Source organism: Chenopodium quinoa, unplaced genomic scaffold, assembly GCF_001683475.1.
Source record: "Chenopodium quinoa cultivar QQ74 unplaced genomic scaffold, ASM168347v1, whole genome shotgun sequence".
Lineage (NCBI taxonomy): Eukaryota > Viridiplantae > Streptophyta > Magnoliopsida > Caryophyllales > Amaranthaceae > Chenopodium > Chenopodium quinoa.
Window position 1 is genome coordinate 6527002 of NW_018742205.1, and position 21175 is coordinate 6548176.

Here is a 21175-nt window from a genome sequence, read left to right on the forward strand (position 1 = left end):
GGATGATTGTACTCGCATGAGTTGGGTTTATTTCTTAAAACATAAATCTGAAGTGTTTGATGTCTTTGTTAAATTTTATCATATGATATGCACTCAGTTTCATGCTCACTCACAAATTTTACGATCGGACAATGGGGGGGAATATATAACCTTAGATATGGAACAATTCATTATTGACCATTGTCTGATTCACCAAACCACATGCCCAGACACTCCCCAACAAAATGGAATTGCCGAACGGAAAAATCAAACCCTTCTTGAAATAACCAAATCTATCATGTTAGAATCCCATGTCCCAGTCTATTTTTGGCCAGAAGCCATTGCTACTTCCACCTATCTCACAAACCGACTTCCCAGTAAACCACTTGCCTACAAAACACCTCTCGACACCTTATCCTCCCATGTCACCATCCCATCAGTCCATTCTTTACCTCCACGAGTCTTTGGGTGCGTTGTCTATGTTCATTTACCAAAACGGGCTCGAAATAAGCTCGAACCTAGGGCAGCTAAGTGTGTCTTTATTGGGTATGGGGTTAATAAAAAAGGGTACCATTGTTATGATCCAATTCAAAAAAGGGTCTACACCACCTTAGACTGTGAGTTCTTTGAACAAACTTACTATTACACCCAGCTAAGTCCTCAGGGGGAGAATTTGAGTGATGACCTTAGCTGGCTGACATATCCAGAAATGGTGGACCCAGATCCTACAACACAAGTAGGCAATACCACCGATGCTGCCCCAAAAGCAGCAGTCCCACTTCCTCTTCAGTCTCCACCAAATTCGCCAAATGAGCATCCATTTGATGACATTTCATTAGAAGAGGTACCATCTGAAAGCTCTCCTGTTTCCTATAATATGCCTGAAATTAATCCTGTCTCCAATGAAAGTGAACAAAACAGGTATGAGTTACCTCCTAGAAGTACGAGAGGAGTTCCACCAAGGAGATATGATCCTGAATATGAGGACCAACGGTCTAGATATCCAGTCGAAAGAATCAGCACTGAAAATCTGTTCAGCACAACCATAGCTTTCAATGCCTCTTTATACTCCGCAGACATTCCAAAGAATGTGGAGGAAGCTATCAAGAATGAAAAATCGAAGCAGGCTATGGAAGAAGAGTATCAGGCCCTATAGAAAAACAAGACTTGGGAGAAATGCATCTTACCAAAGGGGAAGAAGAAGGTGGGATGTAGATGGGTATTCTCCATCAAATACAAAGCAGATGGAACTATTGAGAGATAAAAAGCACGACTGGTTCCTAAGGGATACACTCAGACATATGGAATAGACTACTCAGAAACTTTCTCTCCTGTAGCCAAAATTGACACGATACGAGTTCTGTTTTCTGTAGTTGCAAACAAGGAATGACCTCTGTACCAATTTGATGTGAAAAATGCCTTCCTTCATGGAAGAATTGACGAGGAAGTGTATATGGAGGTACCTCCTGGATATTCTCATGATTTTAGAGATGGGGGAGGATGCAGATTGAGGAAGGCTCTCTATGGACTAAAACAGTCTCCTAGGGAATGGTTCGGAAGATTCATAAAAGCTATGAAGAAGTTTGGATATGGGCAAAGTAATTCCGATCATACACTGAAGAAAGAAAAAGAGAAAATCACCTGTTTAATCATCTATGTAGATGACATGATTATTACAGGAAATGATGAGGAGGAGATTGCAGACTTAAAGGGAAAATTATTTCAGGAATTTGAGATGAAAGATTTGGGCAACCTCAAATACTTTCTTGTCATAGAGGTCTTGAGATCAAAGCAAGGGATCTTCATTCACCAGAGGAAATGTATTCTTGACCTTCTGGTAGAAACAGGAATGCTTGGTTGCAAACCAGCTGAAACACCGATTGTGGCAAATCATGGCCTTCAAATTCTTGAAGGTGCAAAATTGACTAATAAGGAGCAGTATCAAAAGATTGTGGGGAAACTTATTTACTTAGCTCACACAAGACCAGACATAGCCTATGCAGTAGGGGTAGTGAGCAGATTCATGCATCTTCCACAAGTACAACACATGACAGCAGTAATGAGGATTTTGAGGTATCTAAAGGGTACAAGTAGTACTGGGATTTACTTTGACAAGAATGATCACCTAGATCTAATTGCGTACATGGACGCAGATTGGGCAGGAGATCGTGATGGTAGAAAATCCACCTCTGGATACTTCACCCTAGTAGGAGGTAATTTGGTCACCTGGAGAAGTAAGAAACAGAAAGTAGTGGCTTTGTCAAGTGCAGAGGCATAATTCAGAGGTATTGCAAAAGGGATAACTGAAATCTTATGGATCCGGAAACTTATGAGTGAAATTGGTTTTCCACAAAAAACAGCATGCAAACTCTTTTGTGATAACAAAGCAGCAATAAGTATCTCAGAAAATCCAGTTCAACACGACAGAATGAAGCATGTTGAGATAGACAGACACTTCATAAAAGACAAACTGGAAGATAAGATAATTAAACTTCCATTTGTGAGATCAAGAGATCAGTTAGCTGATATCCTGACAAAAGCCGTCAACACTGAAGCATTCGATGAGGCATTACGCAAGTTAGGCATTGGAGCACCGAATGCCCAACTTGAGGGGGAGTGTAGAAATAACCATAATTAGATCCTTAATTAAAGGGACTAAATATTGACCAATTCATTCTGCAAATATTTAGGCTGTATTTTTGGTAGTAGTTGTTGTAATCTTGGTAGTAGTTGCCTAATTTACAGGATACTTTTGTGTATAAATATTTGTACTATCACAAGCAATAAAATATACAAAAAATTGCAAACACAAATCCGCTTAATTCTCTATAAATATATATATGTATGCTTTTTAAATTTTTGAAGGTTGACGAAACACTATACAAGGTATTTCGGTTCTTTTAATTGTGACTTGTTGCACAGACAGATTTAGTGTAATTAGTATGGCACGTTGAAATATAGATCATAACGCACTAAGGTATAAGACTATTAGTTACGCAAAGCATAAAGTTGTAAACCCAAAAACTACATGTTAATTATAAAGAGGATACTTAATATGAACAATTTCATCTGATTACGATTTCACTTATAAGTCTTCATCCTAAAAATTAAACATAGTCAAGAAAGAAAGGGTCGATTGGATGTTGATTCTCATCACATAATATGAAAATAAACCAAAGGTGTAAAGGAAGAGGTTAGGTATTTAACTTAGGTTTATTGAACTCAACCCTACTTAGCTTTTTCCTATAATAGAAAGACTATATTTCAGAAACTTAAAAATATGATTAACTTAAACAGACAATATGAACTACATTTAACACATGTAATTATTGTAAAATACCCTTTTTTTTCTTAAAAATAATTAATATAAAACCCTTTTTCTTATTACATAAGAGCTTCAACCCCCCCTCCTAAAATATACATACTCACAAGCAGAACATTTATTATTCTTACAAAACTTATTTCCCTTTTGTTATGGTTTCTTGAGGAGTAGAGGTTTGTTTAAGTAAGAGAGAGAAATCGAAAATTTGAAAAATCCAAATTAGGGTTGATTTGTGTAAATTCAGGAAAAAAGAGTAAGTTCACAAGACTTTTTTGCTACCTTGATCATCTCTTCAAATGGTGATGAAAGGCCTTTTTAATTATTGCTATGTTTATTTTTGACTCGAATTTGTTTTTTGAATTTGATCCCTTCCCCCATATTTCCTGTTTTTGGTACCCTTCATCAATCACCATTATTAGAAGATGCGGTCTAATTAACTACAAGACGCGGCCTAATTAGCTACTATACCATTTGTTTCTTTACATTTCCATTTTATGATCAATGATATATGCTATATAATATGGTATTAAATGTGGTGCACTGGTTTCTGCTTGTAAGTTTTTTTTAGTGTGATGGTTATTTTTGACAAATTTTCTCAACATAGGCTTTTGCTTTAAACCTTGGAATTTGTGAATTTATTTTTGTGGTTATTTTTGACATATTTACTTAGCATTTTATATACTAAGCAACATTTCTTATTTATTGATCATTATATCTTCTATGAATAAATTCTAAAGGAAGCTAATTATGTTTATTTCTTGAATTATTAACAAACAGTTAGAATGAATGTATACTTTTCTGACTTGATGTGTCCCCTTATTTTCGGGTTTTCTTCGAGGAAGAAGATTAGAGAAACACACCATGGGAAGGGGAAAGATAGAGATGAAGAGGATAGAGAATAGGACTAATAGGCAGGTGACCTACTCGAAGCGACGACAAGGACTAATGAAGAAGACCAAAGAACTTGCCATTCTTTGTGATGCTCAAATTGGCCTCATCATCTTTTCTGGAACCGGAAAACTTCATACTTTCCCTGAATCTTCCAACAGGTTAACTAATTAATTAAAAATGTAAATTCTTAATTAATTAGTGTTAATAGAAATCTAAATTTTCTTAACTTTAAATGTTTATGATAAAAAATTAATATGATTTTTTGTGAATCTGAGCAGTATGTAGCTAGCTAGGGTTTTCCTCTCATCAATTTTCTGATGTTTTTTCATGTGTTTTTGAAATGATTACTTTTCTCAGTTTTGTTTTAAATTAGCTGCAGATCTCTGGACCTAACTTTGACCAAATTTTTATGTTGCTTTTTTTTTTCTTTTCTTTTTTATAACAAAAATTTAAATAATTAGGTGCAATATTTGTTTGTCTAACATATACTCTTAATCTAATTTATCTTACCTAATAATATATATATATATATATATATATTTTCTATTAAAACTTTTGTTGATTATGGCATAACTAGCTAGGTTAATCTTGACTTAAGATTGATTAATCTATGTGATTTAACTAAGTTATAATTCGATCAATTGGTAATTTGGCTTACTTGCCTAAATGTAATCATTCCGTATGAAATGTTAAAATGATTTTTCCTATACTCAATGTCTTAAAATTAATTTTGAAGGGCCATAAGAAGATCATACTATAGACTGTACTAATCCATTAAAACTATTATTTAATTTTTTTTTTAATTTTTTTTTTTTTTTTTTTTTTGGTTTTTTTTGCTATACATGACCTTGATGTTATTATGTAATTAATTAATACAGTTTGTTACATGGCTCATCAGTCTTCTAATTGTTTTCTTAATCTCTTTGTATCTTCATTTTCGACTCTCAGTTAATCATTTTGTAAGCTGTTTCAACTGTTACTTGTAATGCAACAAAGAGATAATTAATCCCGGCCCTCTACTAATTAAGCAAGAATTGAAGAACTTCTTTGTTATGTTTTGCAAGGGATGTCAAGCACAAAAGCATGTATATTCACCAAATCAAGTTTGTCTGCTACAAAATGCATGTGTACTTAGTTATATTAAAATAAAAAAAAATAAAAAATAAAAAATAAAAAAATTGCATTATATTTATATGTAATTCATGAAATAGTTATTAATCAATTGTGTATAGTTAACTTGACATTGACTACTAAATGGCATTAGTATCACGGTCCGAGTGTTTTTCGTGTAAGCTAAGAAGGTGTTATGTATGTTGTGTGTGCACGACAGCAGTCTAGAGCAAACCATACAGAGGTATCTGAATGTTCAAGGCATTCAGCTTCCAGTACATGATAATCGGGTAATTAAATTACAAACTCGACTGCTAATATTTCTTGTTTTTAATCCAAATTGATCATGAATTGCATGATTAATAAGTCTAATATAATGATGAATAATTGTTGGTAATTACTTTGTACAGGAAGAACTATATTCAGAGCTGCAAGCGCTAAGGGAAGCGATTCACAACGCTGAGCTAAGGATAAGGAACTACTTGTGTGAAGATTTGGGTCCTCTCCCCCTTGAGGACTTGCAAAAACATGAACAACAACTTGAATTATCCTTGAATGTAATTCGAGTACGAAAGGTCACTAATCTCTGCCATTTCAATTTAATCCGAAGACTCTGAACCTTAACAAAATTCTCTGCTCTTACATATTATTTTGATGTAGTGGACGAAATAAAGGACTAGATAGATTGAGATTTTATTCAGAATCTCTTTTGATATTTTTGTTTAACAAGAAAAAAGTTTTTATTATTGTGTCAAAAATTATCTGAAATTCTGTTTAATTTCTGGTCTTCCAGAACCAGCTCATGCAACAGCAAATGGAAAATCTTCGCAGAAAGGTTATCCAAATTAATAAATGATTATGAATTTTTCATTCATTTATAACAGATTTAACATAATTCTCTTAACAATAATATAATATCTTAAAACTAATTAGTTTATGTTATTATCCATATTGTGTTTTAATCCATTGTACTGCAGGAACAACTGTTGCAGACTGACAACGGAAACATGTATCGTTGGGTAAGCAATCAAATTACAGTAAACCTTACACTTACAATTGATCGATCACGTTAATCTTATGAAAATATATAGAAATTAATTCGATCTCAGGGAAGAATTATAATCATTGTTTTACATAATGTGTATATCTATAGTTGATGGGAGGAGTGCAACTTCAAGAGCAGCAGCAGCAGCAGCAGCAACTGATGGGGCAGACGACGCTGTTTATCGAAGAGCAGCCAAGTAGCAGCACTGTACTTGAGCTTGCTACTTCAGTATTATCCCTACCGCCTTCAACCCACTCATGACTCATCCGAACCTTCAAGACTATGGTAGATTTTCGATATTCATAATCCTTTTTTATCAGTATTCATATGGATGTAACAATTAAAGACATACAGGGTGTGTGCATATTTTCTGATTGTTTGTAATGTTATTTTGCAGAGTGAGTTGTCTGTTTCGTGGCCGTCGTGGGTGTACCTTCTCAGAATGCATATGGATATGCCTGTGCTTTATATATAGTTTTAGAGCTTACTATTATAAATGCTTGCTAGTTGCTACTGCATAGATCTTGTTAGTTTACAAATAAAAACCTGAAACTTCTTCCTAGTTTCAGAAACTTCATCGTAGTATGATTTTTCTGATTGTCTGTTAAACTTTATGATTTGATCAATACACTGTAATTTCTCACTTGATATATTTGCCCCCTCTTTCATATTTTCAGAACATCAATATATAGGATTTCACCAGAGTTAAGGGGCTAAATAGAAGCAGAAAAAGTAATTACATAAACGAACAATTTTCCTTAATATTGTTGAAATAAATATAAATTCCCATTATGCTTCATTTTAAAAACAAATTTCTAAAATACCGTTCACATAGGATTGGTCGTTAGCGGTTTTGCAATTTTTTTAATTAACGTCAAAGAGACCTGTTTTTATTAAAAGAGGGTCTCTTTGATTTGTAAGTATAATTATGAACGCATAGACTTTAAAATTAACCAGAGACGCAAAGAGACCAGCTATTAGTTAGGTAGGGTCTCTTTTCTAAACTGCTAATGGTGATAAAGGTTTTAAGCTGAACCAAAAGAAAAAAAAATTAAAGCCCTACACCGATCCCACGTGGACAATATATAGAAAATTTGTTTTTAAACCAATGTATAGTGGAAATTTATTTTTGTTTTAACAATATTGTGGAAAATCGTTCAAAAAACTAAACCAAACTCACAACTAGTGATTAGTCTAAGTTGCTGTGAATACTTTTTTTTTTAGTAACTTTTCAAAATATAGAATCAAGACTAAGCCCCTGTTCTTTTGAGTTTCCCAGGGCAGAAGTCAGCAGAGCAGAGGAGATTGCAACATAGCATATATCATTATTATTATTATTATTATTATTATTATTATTATTATTATTATTATTACCGCATTATTATTATTACTATTATTATTATTAAATATTAATTATTATTATTATTTATTATTATTATTATTATTATTTATTATTATTATTATTATTATTATTATTACTACTATCAAAAATTAATAATTATTATCTTTAAATATTAGTTATTATCTTTCAAATATTAATTTTTATTATAAAAAATCAATTATTATTATTTTTATTAACAATAATATTACTATTTTTATAACTATTATTATTATTATTATTATTATTAAATATTAATTATTATTATTATAATAATTCAATATTAATTATTATTTTTAAGCAGAGCATAACAACTCTAAAGAACAGGCCTAAGTGGCATGTTAGCATGTGGCCTTCTCTAAGCATCTATCACTGACTATGTCAGGAATAATCACTAAGTTTGTATCTTGATATACTTGTTTTACGCTTAAATTTAGGCATAGACAAACGTGATAAAAAATATGTGTCATTTAATTTAGAACGGAAGAAGTATCTATCATTATTATGAGTAATAAATACGGGATAAGGATAGGGTTTATTAAACTCAAAAACGGCTTTTTCAGTGTTAGTCCAAAATGGTTACAACAACATAACAAAGCCCCCTAAGAATTAAATGACTCTTTGTGTAAAAATAATAATAATAATAATAATAATAATAATAAATATAAAAATAATTAATGACTCATCAACTCATTGTATGAGTGTAAGGGTAATGAGCTAATTAAGTTATGTTGTGTCAGGGTGACCCAAATTTCATAAACCCAACTAATTATGTTTCAGGGTCGTTTTTGAAAAATTCTAGAATGTCGTTGAGAAATTGTTGGGGAAACTGCGGAAGAACCTAAAAGAATTGGAGAATTCTCAAGATGCTTCCAAATTTAAGTGATATTTTTTAGAGCATGCATGTGTAGAAGTTTCCACATATTTTTTCAACTTTTATATTTCATCTATAAATATTAATGTTGGGCATCATTTGGAAGCATTTATTCACCTACATCAAACTTCAATGATATAACTTATGAAAATAAAGTCATTTAAAAGAGTTATTCGTGTTCATAAATTCTAAAACTTTAATTGTCAACTTATATGTGTTTTAACAACAATATGATTTCAAATTTAATCTCATTTCTTTCATTTACTCATTCTTAATTTATATATATAGGTTATAGGTATTAAAATATGTAACCTAAAATATATAGCAATTTTAAAGATTTTTTTTATTAATCGCAAAATATATTTACTTATTCTATGAATTTTGACGTTTAATAATATTTGTAAAAATAAACAAAAGATATTTTTATTAATAAAGCAAGCAATGAATTGGAGCATCGCCCGGTGAATACATAGCAATTGCATTGGTCAATTTGATTAATTAACAATCTAAATTACTAATCAATCTAATACATGCTTAGGCCTTCATTTTATATGCCCCTAACTTCTTCTAAATAAACATACCCATAAGTTTATAATAGTATCTTTTGATAAAGAAACACTTTCTTTATGTTATTTATTTTGTTTATTAATGTTTACTTATTTGTTTATTTTTTATCTTCGGATTGGCTGAGTTATCAGCCAGCCCAACATTTTTACATAAATTAGCTCTCAAGTAAGAAATCAAATCTTCTCCTATAATATTAAAATTAAGCCACTAAATACAAGTACTTTTATCACTCATTTGTCTTTTCATTAGGAGAAATTTCCGATCAAGTTCAATGTACTTGGTAAGTTGGTATACAATCAATTGGAAATCTATAATACCGTAATATACTAAAGTAATTCTTTTTTTTTTCAGTGGTTGTTTTTTTTAAAGAAACTTTTATCACCTATTTATTTTTTTGGTTAAGAGATATTTATGGTTGTTTTTTTTTTATTTAACCTTTATCACCTACGTAGCTATTATATCTATTTTTTTTTTGTTAAGAGATGTTTATTATTGTTTAGCTTCTAATATAATGCTATAAATATTACTACTGTATTTTACCAGCCAAAACTACAATATTCCGTCAATAGTATATTCATGTAGGTTTTTTTTTCGCATATATTCTAATATCAATTAATCTGAATATGTTGACACTAACTTTTTTTTTTTTTGGGTACTGCCTAGTTGTGTAATAAAAGGTGTTTGTTCATGATTCTTAAACATAGATTAGTATTAACCTTATTAGTTGAATATTAGCTCGATTTGTTACTCAAAAGTATCAACTTATTTACAACTCTAATCACTAGTCGTCGATCTTTTCTAAAATCATCCCTAATACCAAAAAAACTGAGTTAGATGCCAAACTATTCTGAGACCAGCTCAGAAGGTTTAAATGCCCATCATCTAATAGCTCAACTCAAAAAATTAAATGTCCAACATCTAATAGCTCAACTTAATGATTTGTAAATATTATTGAGAAGCTATAAATAAAATAAAAATTATAATTAAAAAAAGTAAGTTTTGCAAAAGAAATTTGGCTTATAATGATATCAATTATTAGCGATCTGTGCAAAATAATACGATCTCAATTATTTGCTATTAGTGATATCACCGAACTTTTATATCATATGTGTAAAGTGGTACACCGGTCACCAAAAAAGGTATCTCGAAGAATTTTCCATTCAATTCATAACTTACTAGGGGTCTTAGTTGTTCTGTATAAACATTTTTTTTTCATTAAATTCTAAGGTGGTTCAAGTAGGAGGAAACTAATTATTTTGGTTGGTGAATTTAGAAATATTTTTGGATTTTTTAAACAATTTTTGAAACTAATTATATCAACATAATAATGCATTTAAATATCCTATTTACTATTGTGTAATGGTAGAATTTACTGCAGGTATTTTTAAAAAATACTAATATTTAAATACAATATTGATGATTAAAAAAAGCCTAACAAAGGAGTAAAGCATTATTAATTTGGATTATAAAGAAAATTGTTAATATAATGCGTATTTTAAAAAGAAAACAAAAAATTAATAATAAAAATAACATAATAATAATATATGGACGGAACATTTCTCAAGATACTTTTCTTTTTCGGAGACCGAAAAAAGGTGGTACCGCAAAATAATATATGGACGGAACATTTCTCAAGATAATAATTCGTATTATTTTGCACTCACCATTGATAGTTGGGATTAGTAAGCCAATTTTCTTTTTGCAAATTTAATTCCATGTCTAGAGATAAATTGAATTTGAGAATTTAAGATAAAAAAAAAAAAAAAAAAAAAAACCTCGTGACTCAAAGCTCAAGCTCATACTTGAATAAGCTCGATTCAACACCTCTAATTACTCATAGGTAGTTAAAATAAAATAATTATCATAATTAGGATTATTGTCTACTTGTCGTGTATGTTACCCAAAGTCAATATCAGTATCTCAATGGAGTATACAAGTATCATACTCCTATTAGGATTATGATTAGATATTTGGCAAGTGGGCCCTTTAAATTCCATGTTCTTCACCAATTCTTTATAACTTCAACTTCACCCCATCAAAAACCCACTCCAAGGAATCTTCTTCAATTTTTGTAGTCTTCTTCTTCTTTCCAACCTTTTTTTATCTCTTTCCTACTCATCATTAATCATCCTCACAAAAAATCAGGTGCCTAATTCTTTTCTATTAATTTTTTACTTTGAATTTGTTTAATTTTTTAACTTTGATTGTTATGTAGTGGTTTTTGTTGATTGTATGACTTTTTTTCTAATAAAGTTGTAATCTTGATTGTATAATTTGATTGTTCGTCTGAATTATTTGATGAAAGTTGCTGTTTTCTGGTTTTTTTCGAGATTAATTTAATTTAATTAACCCCACCATTAATTATTGATGGGAATTCGTGGTAAATATCTTGATTATTAATTGTATGAATAATCAATTCAATTGATAAAACACTTTTCTTGTTTGTGGAAATTACCATGAATTTGTTGAATTTATCATCGCAATTTTGTGAAAATTTCTCTGTTTTTATTTGAGAATCATGGTTGACCTGAAAATTTCTAATCAGGCCTGAAAATTCGATTAAGAAGTTAATTAGTTGATATTTTAAACTGGGTTTTCAATTCTTGAAAAAACCTAATTACGAAAGGATGATGATGTACCTGCGTTGTACTTTTTTGTTGTTATAATCGAATTTTTTGATTCTTAGGCTTTGGAATTCTGATTTATGACCTACAATCTTCTTATTGTTTCATCAACTGCCAATAGTTATTGTCATAGATATAGAGAGACTTTTTTGAACCAAGCTTCTTATGTTTAATTCAGGAATCATGGATGTCCGAGTCGGGCTCGTAGTTCTTTTAGTTTTGGCTGGTAATTTGGTGTGTGATTCTAGAAGTTTGGCGGCTTCGGATGTTTCAGGTATGATTCAGCTTATCTTTGCTGTAGACTATGTGATCACTTCACTGCATTTGATTTCTTTTTAGCTCAAATTTCATGGTTATAGCTTGTGATTTTGCGAATTCTCTGTGATTATGATATAAGTATCTGATTGATACTGCTATTGTTACGAATGTTTTTGGTGCTGCATGCCTTAATTGTTTACGGAATCTGTTTCTGTATTCTTCTGTTTGTTAATATTTATTCACAGAATCTCTGAAACAACAGGGATTGTTAAATTTCGTAGCTTATTTATATGTCCAATGTATTAGTGAATTAATGACTATGTCCATGCATATGGCATACCGGCCATATAAACTCAATATTGGTACTGATTTACTTGTCATATAACCGAGAGCAAATGAATGTTGTCTACATACTCATACCCAGAATACCAGATAGCATTAAGCCTTCCTGTTCCATATTCCTCATATAGGCCCCTGCCTTGTATGTGTCTCCATATTTCATTCGATTGATGAATTTCAGAACTACCTTCAAGTATTATGGCTATATGTGTATGTCCCATGATTTTTTTTGTGATTTTTTCTCTTTTCCAATGTCATTGACTGTTGGGTTTTCAGAAAGGTCGAGATATCCTTTGGGAGTATTGGAAATAAATGGCATGTATTTTAGGTGTCGATTTTCTTTTTCTTTTTCATGTTTGTTTGGAATATATGTGCCTTGACTGGATTGGATTTTATTGAGGCTATTGAGGTGTGATGGAAGGTCACAAATTTAGTATACTTGGACGATGCCGTATGATTTTTTTTTCTTTTCAGTTTTGTTGGCATACTGATACTGTCATCTAGGTTCTGTTACTAAATATATGGAGAAAGATCTTTATGAATTCGTGTTGTGATGTGCTGTCTTTGTGAGAGCCATCTTGAATCGTATGTTGAGTTAATAATTGCATGAGAGGCATTTGACTTTGGAAATATAGAGGTTGGTAAAGAATTGAGGGCCACATGGACTCATAAAGCTTCTTGTAGTGACCAAAAAAACAAGTACAACCAGTACCAAAATATTTTAATTGCGTAGTTTTCTATGCTTATATATTCTAGGAAAGTTCTATGAAATGTTATGATGGGTTCCTATTATTTACTACAAATTCTGGACTTCTGTTTGAATATTAATGTTAATTGTTAAAGCATCTCAACTCCCTACAAGATGATGTTGTCTTGATTCTTGAACTAGTTTTCAGTTGCTGGTGTAGTCAGTTGACAATCTGATGTCCTACTTTCAGGTTTGGAAATTGCCGGACCTATTGATGTCTGCACTATGTGTGAAGAGTATACCACATTGGCTCTTGACTACCTTAACCAAAACAAGACCCATAATGAGATTATGGAGTCCCTTCACAAGGCCTGCTTACAAATGCATGGTTTGGTGAAGCAGGTATTGAGTTCTTCAAGGCAGAAAGAGTTTGTTAGCTCTGCCAAAATTTGTGCAATTCTTCTTTTCTCCACTGCTGTTTCTTTCTATCTTTCATTAATATTTTTGCATCAACTTATTTACTATGTTACTTGGACTCGGGTACCCATGTCCGACACGAATACGTGTCCAAGCGTCCAACTCGGCTATTTTGTGAAAAAATTCCATGATTTTGAACTAAAAGTGAAGTGTCCGGGTGTCATACCCATGTCCGAGTGTCGAGGGTCCGACACGGGTACGTGAGGTGAAATAAAGAGTCCGAGTAACATAGCTTATTTATATTCCTTGTATGTTGATTCCCTTTCTAAAAGCTTCCTCATAATAATTTTAGGTGAAAGTAGTTGCCTCATGTGATCAGTCAAATTCGAAAACTGATCTGATGATTGTTACATGGTTTCTTAACATGTCAAAATATAGTTTTTGCTACAGTGTTTTCCAGATTGATAATTGGCTCATTAGAAGATGTTTAAGATGTGTCATACACAAGTGGACTGTGCTAGTATTTTATGTCTTATTGGAAGATTACTTACAATGTAAAGCCCAAAATGAAGAGGGTTGTGAAGAGAGGTGAATGGTTTGAGGCTTAGATGTCTTTCTTTACACTTTTGTCTGTCCTTTCAGTTATTGAAGCTGTAGCATAGTATCACCCTATATATTTGATCCCTCAGCAAATATATCTCGATACTATGTTGTAATTGTAATATTAGTCGTTACTTTACAATTGGCAGGAAAAGGTTTTTAACTGTCTTTTTCTCCTCTTTTGACAGTGTACATTGTTGGTGAACTACTATGCTCCTCTTTTCTTCTTAGAGGTTTCATCAGTCGAACCAGAAGGATTTTGTAAGAAAATTGATCTCTGTAGAAATGTTGTGGTGTCCATTCCTGAAAAGAGAAACAAATGCGATCTTTGCCACAGAGCTGTTGACGAAGCTCTTGACAAGCTGAAAGACCCTGACACTGAGGTTAGTACCTGACTTTGTTGTATTTTTAATGAATTGAGTATCATTTGCTCCTAAATGGAAGTTCCGAATCTCCCAAATCTTTCTCTTCCCCTTCCCTTCCCCTCCCAGGTTTGACAAAGAAATAGGTCTTTGATTGTTGTCAATCAGGAACTTGAATTTCTTGTTGTAAAGTGACTTTTAAAAGAAAATACCTTGATTTTCTTGTTCTAGAGTGACTAATCTAAGAAGATTCCTTGGCTTTTACAGTTTCATCCTCCCTTTGTCCCAGCTCGAGGTTAATATTGGTATGGAGTACAGAAATTAAGGTGGAGAATGTAGAGTGAAAAGTACTTGAATTAAATTAGAGAGAAAAAAAAGGCCATTAGTAGAATGTTAACGTCGAGCGGGGATCTATGTTGAGCTGTTAACTCTAAGCAGGGAACTATTAGGAAGTATTAAAAAGTTATATTTGCTTGCTGCTTCACAAAACCTCTGACATACTACATGGACAGTTTTGGGGGGGTGTTTTGAAAGAGGGGGGGGGGGGGTGAGGGGGGGTTGGGGACATTGCTCACTTGCTCAGAGATTGGTTCCAGCGATATACTCGTATGGTTGATGCACATTGGTTGCATTATGCTCTAGCATATGAGTATAACCTGTACATTTTGGTTTCGTAGGCAAATTTATTTATTTATTTTGTGTTCCCTCTTATTGTTACTACGGCCATTAATAGCAGAATGCCACCTTGACATTTATATTCAAGTAATTGCCAAATTAAATATATTAATGTTTGATTTTCTATAATAAAGTAACTTGTTTTTTATGTGTATATAGTCACTTGTTACAGAGTAAATGATATAGCAGTTTAGCGAAGATGGGTGATTGAAAATTTGAAATAATGATAGCTTTATTTCCTTAATGTAGCTTCTAGTTGTCTTAATTATCAAGCCATTCACGGAATCACCAAACTCATTTTCTGATTATTTGTATGACAGCTAGAGGTAATTCAGATCCTACTGAAGGCTTGTAATGCTGTAGGACGCTACACAAAGAAGGTACAAATATTTCATTGCATTGAATCCAGTAACTCGTTTTTCTAAAATTTTTTCATTATATAGTTTGTCATTTTTTTGTTTGCCTTTCGTATTACCTTTCATTTACAGGACTGAAAAAGCTTGAATGATTCTTAGCTTTCCTTTTCTTTGTGTGTGTGTTTCACCAGTGTAAATCCATGGTGTTCGAGTTTGGACCTCTTATCCTCGTTGACGCGCAGAAGTTTATTGCAAATGTTGACCTCTGCTCCACATTCCATGCTTGCAGTAAGCACAACAACGCTGACACAGAGCGAGAGACAGTTGAGGGAAAAATCGAAATGGTGACTTCATCTTAAATATCGTAATGTCGTGTTGTATAAAATCCCTCTAAACAAAGTGTGTTTCATTCTACGCATTTCATTCTACACAAACATGCTTATGGTATGTATTTTTTATGACCAGAAACACCGTCATATTCTATTGTACAGAAGCACTCACCGATGTGCTGATATTTCTTCGTAATCTTGAAACTATGTTTGGAATATTCAGTTCTTTCTTTCCTCGAGTAGGTTTATTCTTCAGCCTAATACAAGTACATATAGCATATGATCATTCTAAGAGAATATTCTGTTGTTGCTTAGTGATTGACATGGACATTTGCACTTGTTAATATGAGTAGATGCATGACATCCGATAACGGGGGTGAGTTTTAGAGCGTATTTTAGGGTGTTTTACTGACACCCTCGAAAGCTAAGGAGGCCATTTTTTTCCGGGTGTCTTAGGCGGTGTTCGTGTGACTAGGCTGGTATTCTCCTTAGTTTATCATTAGGTCATCTCTCGTCTTCTTACTGTTCCAATGACCGCATTCACATACACCAGCAACTGTGAAGGGCAATCCAAAAGTTTCAGGCCATTTGTGTCCAAAATTCGATCACAATTTCCAATTAATTTGGATGAGTTTGTTGGAGCTTTAATTTAAAGGAGTATTTTTTCAGTTTTTCTAATGTTTGTGAGACCCTTGCCAACAGGTAACAAGTGAGGTGGTAGTGGTACCACCACAAACCAATGAACCATTGTCAACAGCCATGAGGTGGTGCAACCACAAACATCGAATATAAAGTAATAAACATCAGTTGTAAAATCTAATACATAGAGTAAAGCGAGCTTGGCTATGTTTATTTCAACTTATTAAAGCAAATATTTGCTTATTTTAGAAATGATATGATCATATTTCACAAAAAAAAATTATTTTGGTAATTAAAAATATACATATTTAAAAAAATACAAATCTAATAATATTATTCAATTGATGATTATTTTTTATTTAAAAAAAAATTAAAATTTAGTCAAATTAGAAAATCATATCACACCCCACCAAATCGAAAATTCAGATTGGCTACCTACAATATACATGTCGACTGAAAATTAGTTCCAAATCTCAGCCCTTAGGATTGAATAGGATTGGAGAATATTCCCATCTTGGACTCTTGGTACTGCTTAATCACTGATAGACATATTGATATTGTAGTCAATTATTGAGTTTCTGGTTAAATGAATTGCCATATTGAGATATTGTTGTTATTACGCATTCAATAAGATGTCATATTGAAATATTTTTATTATTGTTACCTAAAAAGTAGATTAGATAGGTGTTGCTAAATTAAGTTTCTAAGAAAATTCACTTAACGTGTATTCTAACTGTTATTATTTTTGTAAATCTATACTTATCTAAAATTTTCATTGATATGGATGGATGAATTGATTACTCTCGTTTGAGAGGCCGACTCACGTATGGCACAAACTATAAGTCGTGTTGTTCTCTTGGAAATAAGCTTAGATATTGCATTTGGTTGTGTTGGTCTATACTTGTGTTGTGTTTTGCTCTCTATTTAATTTTTATTAAAAAAAAAAAATAAAGGAAAAGGTCTTAGCTCGACTTAACATACACTTGTATCGTTGTACACCTAACAATATGGATTTAAATTGTTCTTCAAAATTTCAAATCAAGTCAGCCCAAAATCAAACTTAAGATAACATCATATATTTCAAGTGAAAAGTTTTCAAAAACAAAGGGGCAAGAATTATTTGTCTTCCAATCACAAACATACAATTTATTCTTAAGATATAACTCTTAAATCCACATAACCCTTCAATGCTAACTACCATTGAGATTTGAGACCCTATGCTCCATATATCTATGATTGCGGCCTTGTGGGTTGTTGGTTTGGAAAATTAACCTTTTGTGATTAAAGCAATTGAAATAGAAAAATGAAATCAACTTAATTTAGATAGCAAAATACAATCAAAACAATTGAATTGCACAATAAAATCAACTTAATTAAAATACCAAAATAATAAATTAAATTAGAAATTAATTTGGTAGAAAATCTAAGATAAAAACTATTACTGTCTCCGTTGTCCAGAGTTCTACTCATTTACTGTATCTCACATACCAAGGAAAAGTGAAAATTGTAGACCATTTGGGTAACTTTGGCTCTGAAGAGGTAGAGATATATTGTATTAGAAAACGGAGAAACTATATCGTAATAAAGGGGTACCGTGCAAAAATTTGATATGTGAAAGTATGTCAAGAGAGCATTTGAATTAGTTCAATGTGTTAGTATAAATTTCCAACAACAAAATATGTTATGTATACCAATATCATTTAAAATGGCAAGGAGAAGGATCCCTAATCAAACTTCATTCCTTACAATTTATTAGTATAATGAATCATATCAAATGAGTCATTTCTTACATTTTAAAAATATATAATTAGTAAGGAGAATGGACCTTAATGCATATAAGCAAGTGGAATGGCAAGATATTGATTGTGAACATTATTATTCATCCACAACATGTAGAATGGATACAAGACTAAAAAGCAAGAGGATAGCGAATGGTCAATTCATATAGGCAATTGGTGTCGGACCACATGCATGTTCTTGCAAAGTTGCAATAAGTCATGTCGTCAATTTATCCATCCAACTATATATTTTGTTTCTTTTGCATTTCTCTTAATCTCTAATAGCTTGAGTAATGAAAGACTCTAAAATTACACGTTAGTATCATATTAAATTGTAATTTAAATAGGAGAAGGTATTAGGTGCGGACTGTCGCACGCAAAGCGACAAGCTGGCTGATATATCTTACTTGTTGGCTGATATGTTTCATTTGTTAGCTGACATGGTTTTTGTGTTGACTAATATATTTCTTTTCTTGGCTGATATGTTTTTTTTTTTTTAAATTTTTTTTGATATGTTCCTTTTGTTGGCTGATATATTTCTTTGGTTGGCTGATATCTTTATTTTGTTGGCTGAAATGTATATTTTAATTTTTGGCTTATATGTTTCATTGTGTTGGCTGGTGTGTTTATTTTGTTGGCTTATATGTTGCTTTTGTTTGCTGATTTCATTCTTTTGTTGGCTGATATGTTCCGTATGTTAGTTGATATGTATCTTTTGTTGGATGATATATTCCTTTTGTTGGCTGATATGTTTCATCTGTTGACTGATATGTTCCTTGTGTTAACTAATACATTTTTATTAATGTCGGATATGTCCCTAATATTGACTTATATAGACATCAATTGGTTGATATGTTCATTTTAATGGCTGATACACGTCATTAGTTTTCTTTTCACCACCACTCACCACTCATTTTTACTTATTTTTACTTCATTTTCTCCTCACCACTCAAGCAATCACATCTCCCCTGTTCCCCCAATTCACCAACAACAACAACCGCACAAATCACCGTCTGCACCCCAAATGCCCAACCAACAACAGCACCACCGTTGCTCAGCCACACAGCCAGCAAGGCACCACCGCTGCACTCCAACCACCACCTCTCCCCTAATTAAACACCATGCTAGACCTACTACGAGCACCCTACACAGCCACACCGCAGCTCCTGCCGGAGCCTAGCAGCAGCCATGGCCAGCCGCGCAGGCAGGCTAAGTGCCCAACCACGCAAACCAGCCGCTGCTTCACATTTAGGGTTTCTAATCGCAAATCGCCATTTTTAGATCGTCATCGTCGTCGTTGTCATCCACCATTGCTATCGTCATTGTCGTCTTCATCGTCATCATCATCTCCTCCGCCACTGCACGAAACATATTGGGTGCGGACCGCACCCAATAATTTGTGTTTAGATGGTATCATATGAATACCAACAAAGAAATAAATTCTAATCTATTAATACCAGTAAAACATTTTGCGATTGTTGGTACTAATGAAGAATTAGTTAAGTATATATCATGATAATACAATCTAGTATAGTACAATTTAATACCAATGAATATTATTAGAGTCATTCATGACTTAAGCAATTAATTAGAGATTTAAAATTCATTTCCCTCAAAGTCAAAAATTAATTAAATAGATAATGTGAAATATTACTAATTTACTAATATAAGCACATTCTTTTGTTCTCTAGGGTTGTTTTTATTGGCCTCTATATATCATCAGATACTCCGTATTGATTTATTATGTTTATAGCTCAAAAAATGATGATACTTCGTATTGATTTATTATGTTTATAGCTCGAAAAATGTAAATTTATTGCATGTAATTTGAGAAAGAAATATACTCCCTCTGTCCCAGAATATAGTTTCTGTTTTTCTATTTTGGAGATCCAAAAAGCTGTTCTTGTTTCCATTTTTGGAAAGTATGTAAAGACCATTATACCCTTTTTTTTAACTTTATTCATTGTACTTTCTAAATTATCCTTGAATTTTGCACATGTCTTGTACTTTTTTCCACTTTCTCTCTCTAACTTTTGTCTATAATTGTACTTTTCACTTTAATTTATTAATGTACTTCATCCACTTTCTCCTTCTATTTCTTAAATACCGTGGAAAAAACACAAACAGAAACTATATTATGGAACAGAGAGAGAATAAAAAGTCCTTATATATGGTTTTTTTATTAATTTTTTATTTTCTAAATCAAGTATTGTATTTGAAATTTCTCCTGGCCCATGAGTCAACCAAACATTTTTCCCATACTCTAGTCAATTATATACTTTAAATTTTTTATGCGGATTTATTGACAAAATCCTTTGCACCACGTTCTCCTCAAAAAAGAAAATGATAATATTAATAATTACCAAGTTTTCCAAATATTTAATAATTAGTATAATGAAAAATGAGCAAATTATGAGAGCCAAGAGATTCTTTTCTTCAAAAACGAATAACAAAGAGTTTTGGCAAATGGCAGGCAAGCCCTATCACTCTCTCTCTTGTAAATTCCAATGGTTTATGTAGGTGTTATCTGGGGATTGGCTTAATCAACTACTACTAATTAAGATTATTGTAACACGTAGTTCTATCAATAATGTGCTATTATATCAAATTGAATTATGTGATTGTTTGATTATACAATTAGGCACTAATTGCAGCTTATTGTTAGAAAGACTATCAATGAATCTTTCAGTAGCAACAATTTTGTCATCTGATGGGAAAAATGTGGACAATGAATATTCCTCCAATAAGAATAATGAAAGAAATTTCAATAATTGGCCTGTGAAAGTACCAAGGAAGGTTAACGACATCACGAGCTCAATCAAAGCACGGCTTGTAATGAAAACTTTTGTGATGAGATGTGTGCTAAGAACATACGTATTATTTATATGTATATAATTGTTGACCCTTATGATTTTGATGAACAAACTGACAAATTCGACTAATG

The 21175-nt window shown here is 32.2% G+C and overlaps 3 protein-coding genes across 5 annotated transcripts; all 3 read left to right on the forward strand.

The window, feature by feature from the left end:
- Positions 1 to 1432: 1432 nt before the first annotated feature.
- On the forward strand, positions 1433 to 2257 carry LOC110732751 (uncharacterized mitochondrial protein AtMg00810-like). Its single transcript, XM_021912747.1, has one exon. It carries the CDS (start codon positions 1433 to 1435, stop codon positions 2255 to 2257), a length of 825 nt encoding a protein of 274 aa, XP_021768439.1.
- Positions 2258 to 3220: 963 nt separating this feature from the next.
- Positions 3221 to 6990, forward strand: LOC110725898 (MADS-box protein FBP24-like). Of its 3 annotated transcripts, none has more exons than XM_021905370.1 (8): positions 3221 to 3554; positions 4144 to 4350; positions 5523 to 5592; positions 5713 to 5877; positions 6096 to 6137; positions 6280 to 6321; positions 6456 to 6632; positions 6745 to 6990. In XM_021905370.1, exons 2-7 carry the CDS (start codon positions 4163 to 4165, stop codon positions 6606 to 6608), a joined length of 660 nt encoding a protein of 219 aa, XP_021761062.1. In that variant the 5' UTR covers positions 3221 to 3554; positions 4144 to 4162; the 3' UTR covers positions 6609 to 6632; positions 6745 to 6990. The 3 variants fall into 3 exon arrangements, with proteins under 3 accessions (XP_021761062.1, XP_021761065.1, XP_021761071.1); XM_021905373.1 differs by having other exon boundaries at positions 5526 to 5592; XM_021905379.1 differs by lacking the exon at positions 6096 to 6137 and having other exon boundaries at positions 3222 to 3554.
- Positions 6991 to 11153: 4163 nt separating this feature from the next.
- On the forward strand, positions 11154 to 16042 carry LOC110730900 (proactivator polypeptide-like 1). Its single transcript, XM_021910728.1, has 6 exons — positions 11154 to 11311; positions 11969 to 12064; positions 13326 to 13477; positions 14281 to 14475; positions 15450 to 15509; positions 15677 to 16042. The coding sequence occupies exons 2-6, from the start codon at positions 11974 to 11976 to the stop codon at positions 15842 to 15844; spliced, it is 666 nt and encodes a 221-aa protein (XP_021766420.1). The 5' UTR covers positions 11154 to 11311; positions 11969 to 11973; the 3' UTR covers positions 15845 to 16042.
- Positions 16043 to 21175: the final 5133 nt, after the last annotated feature.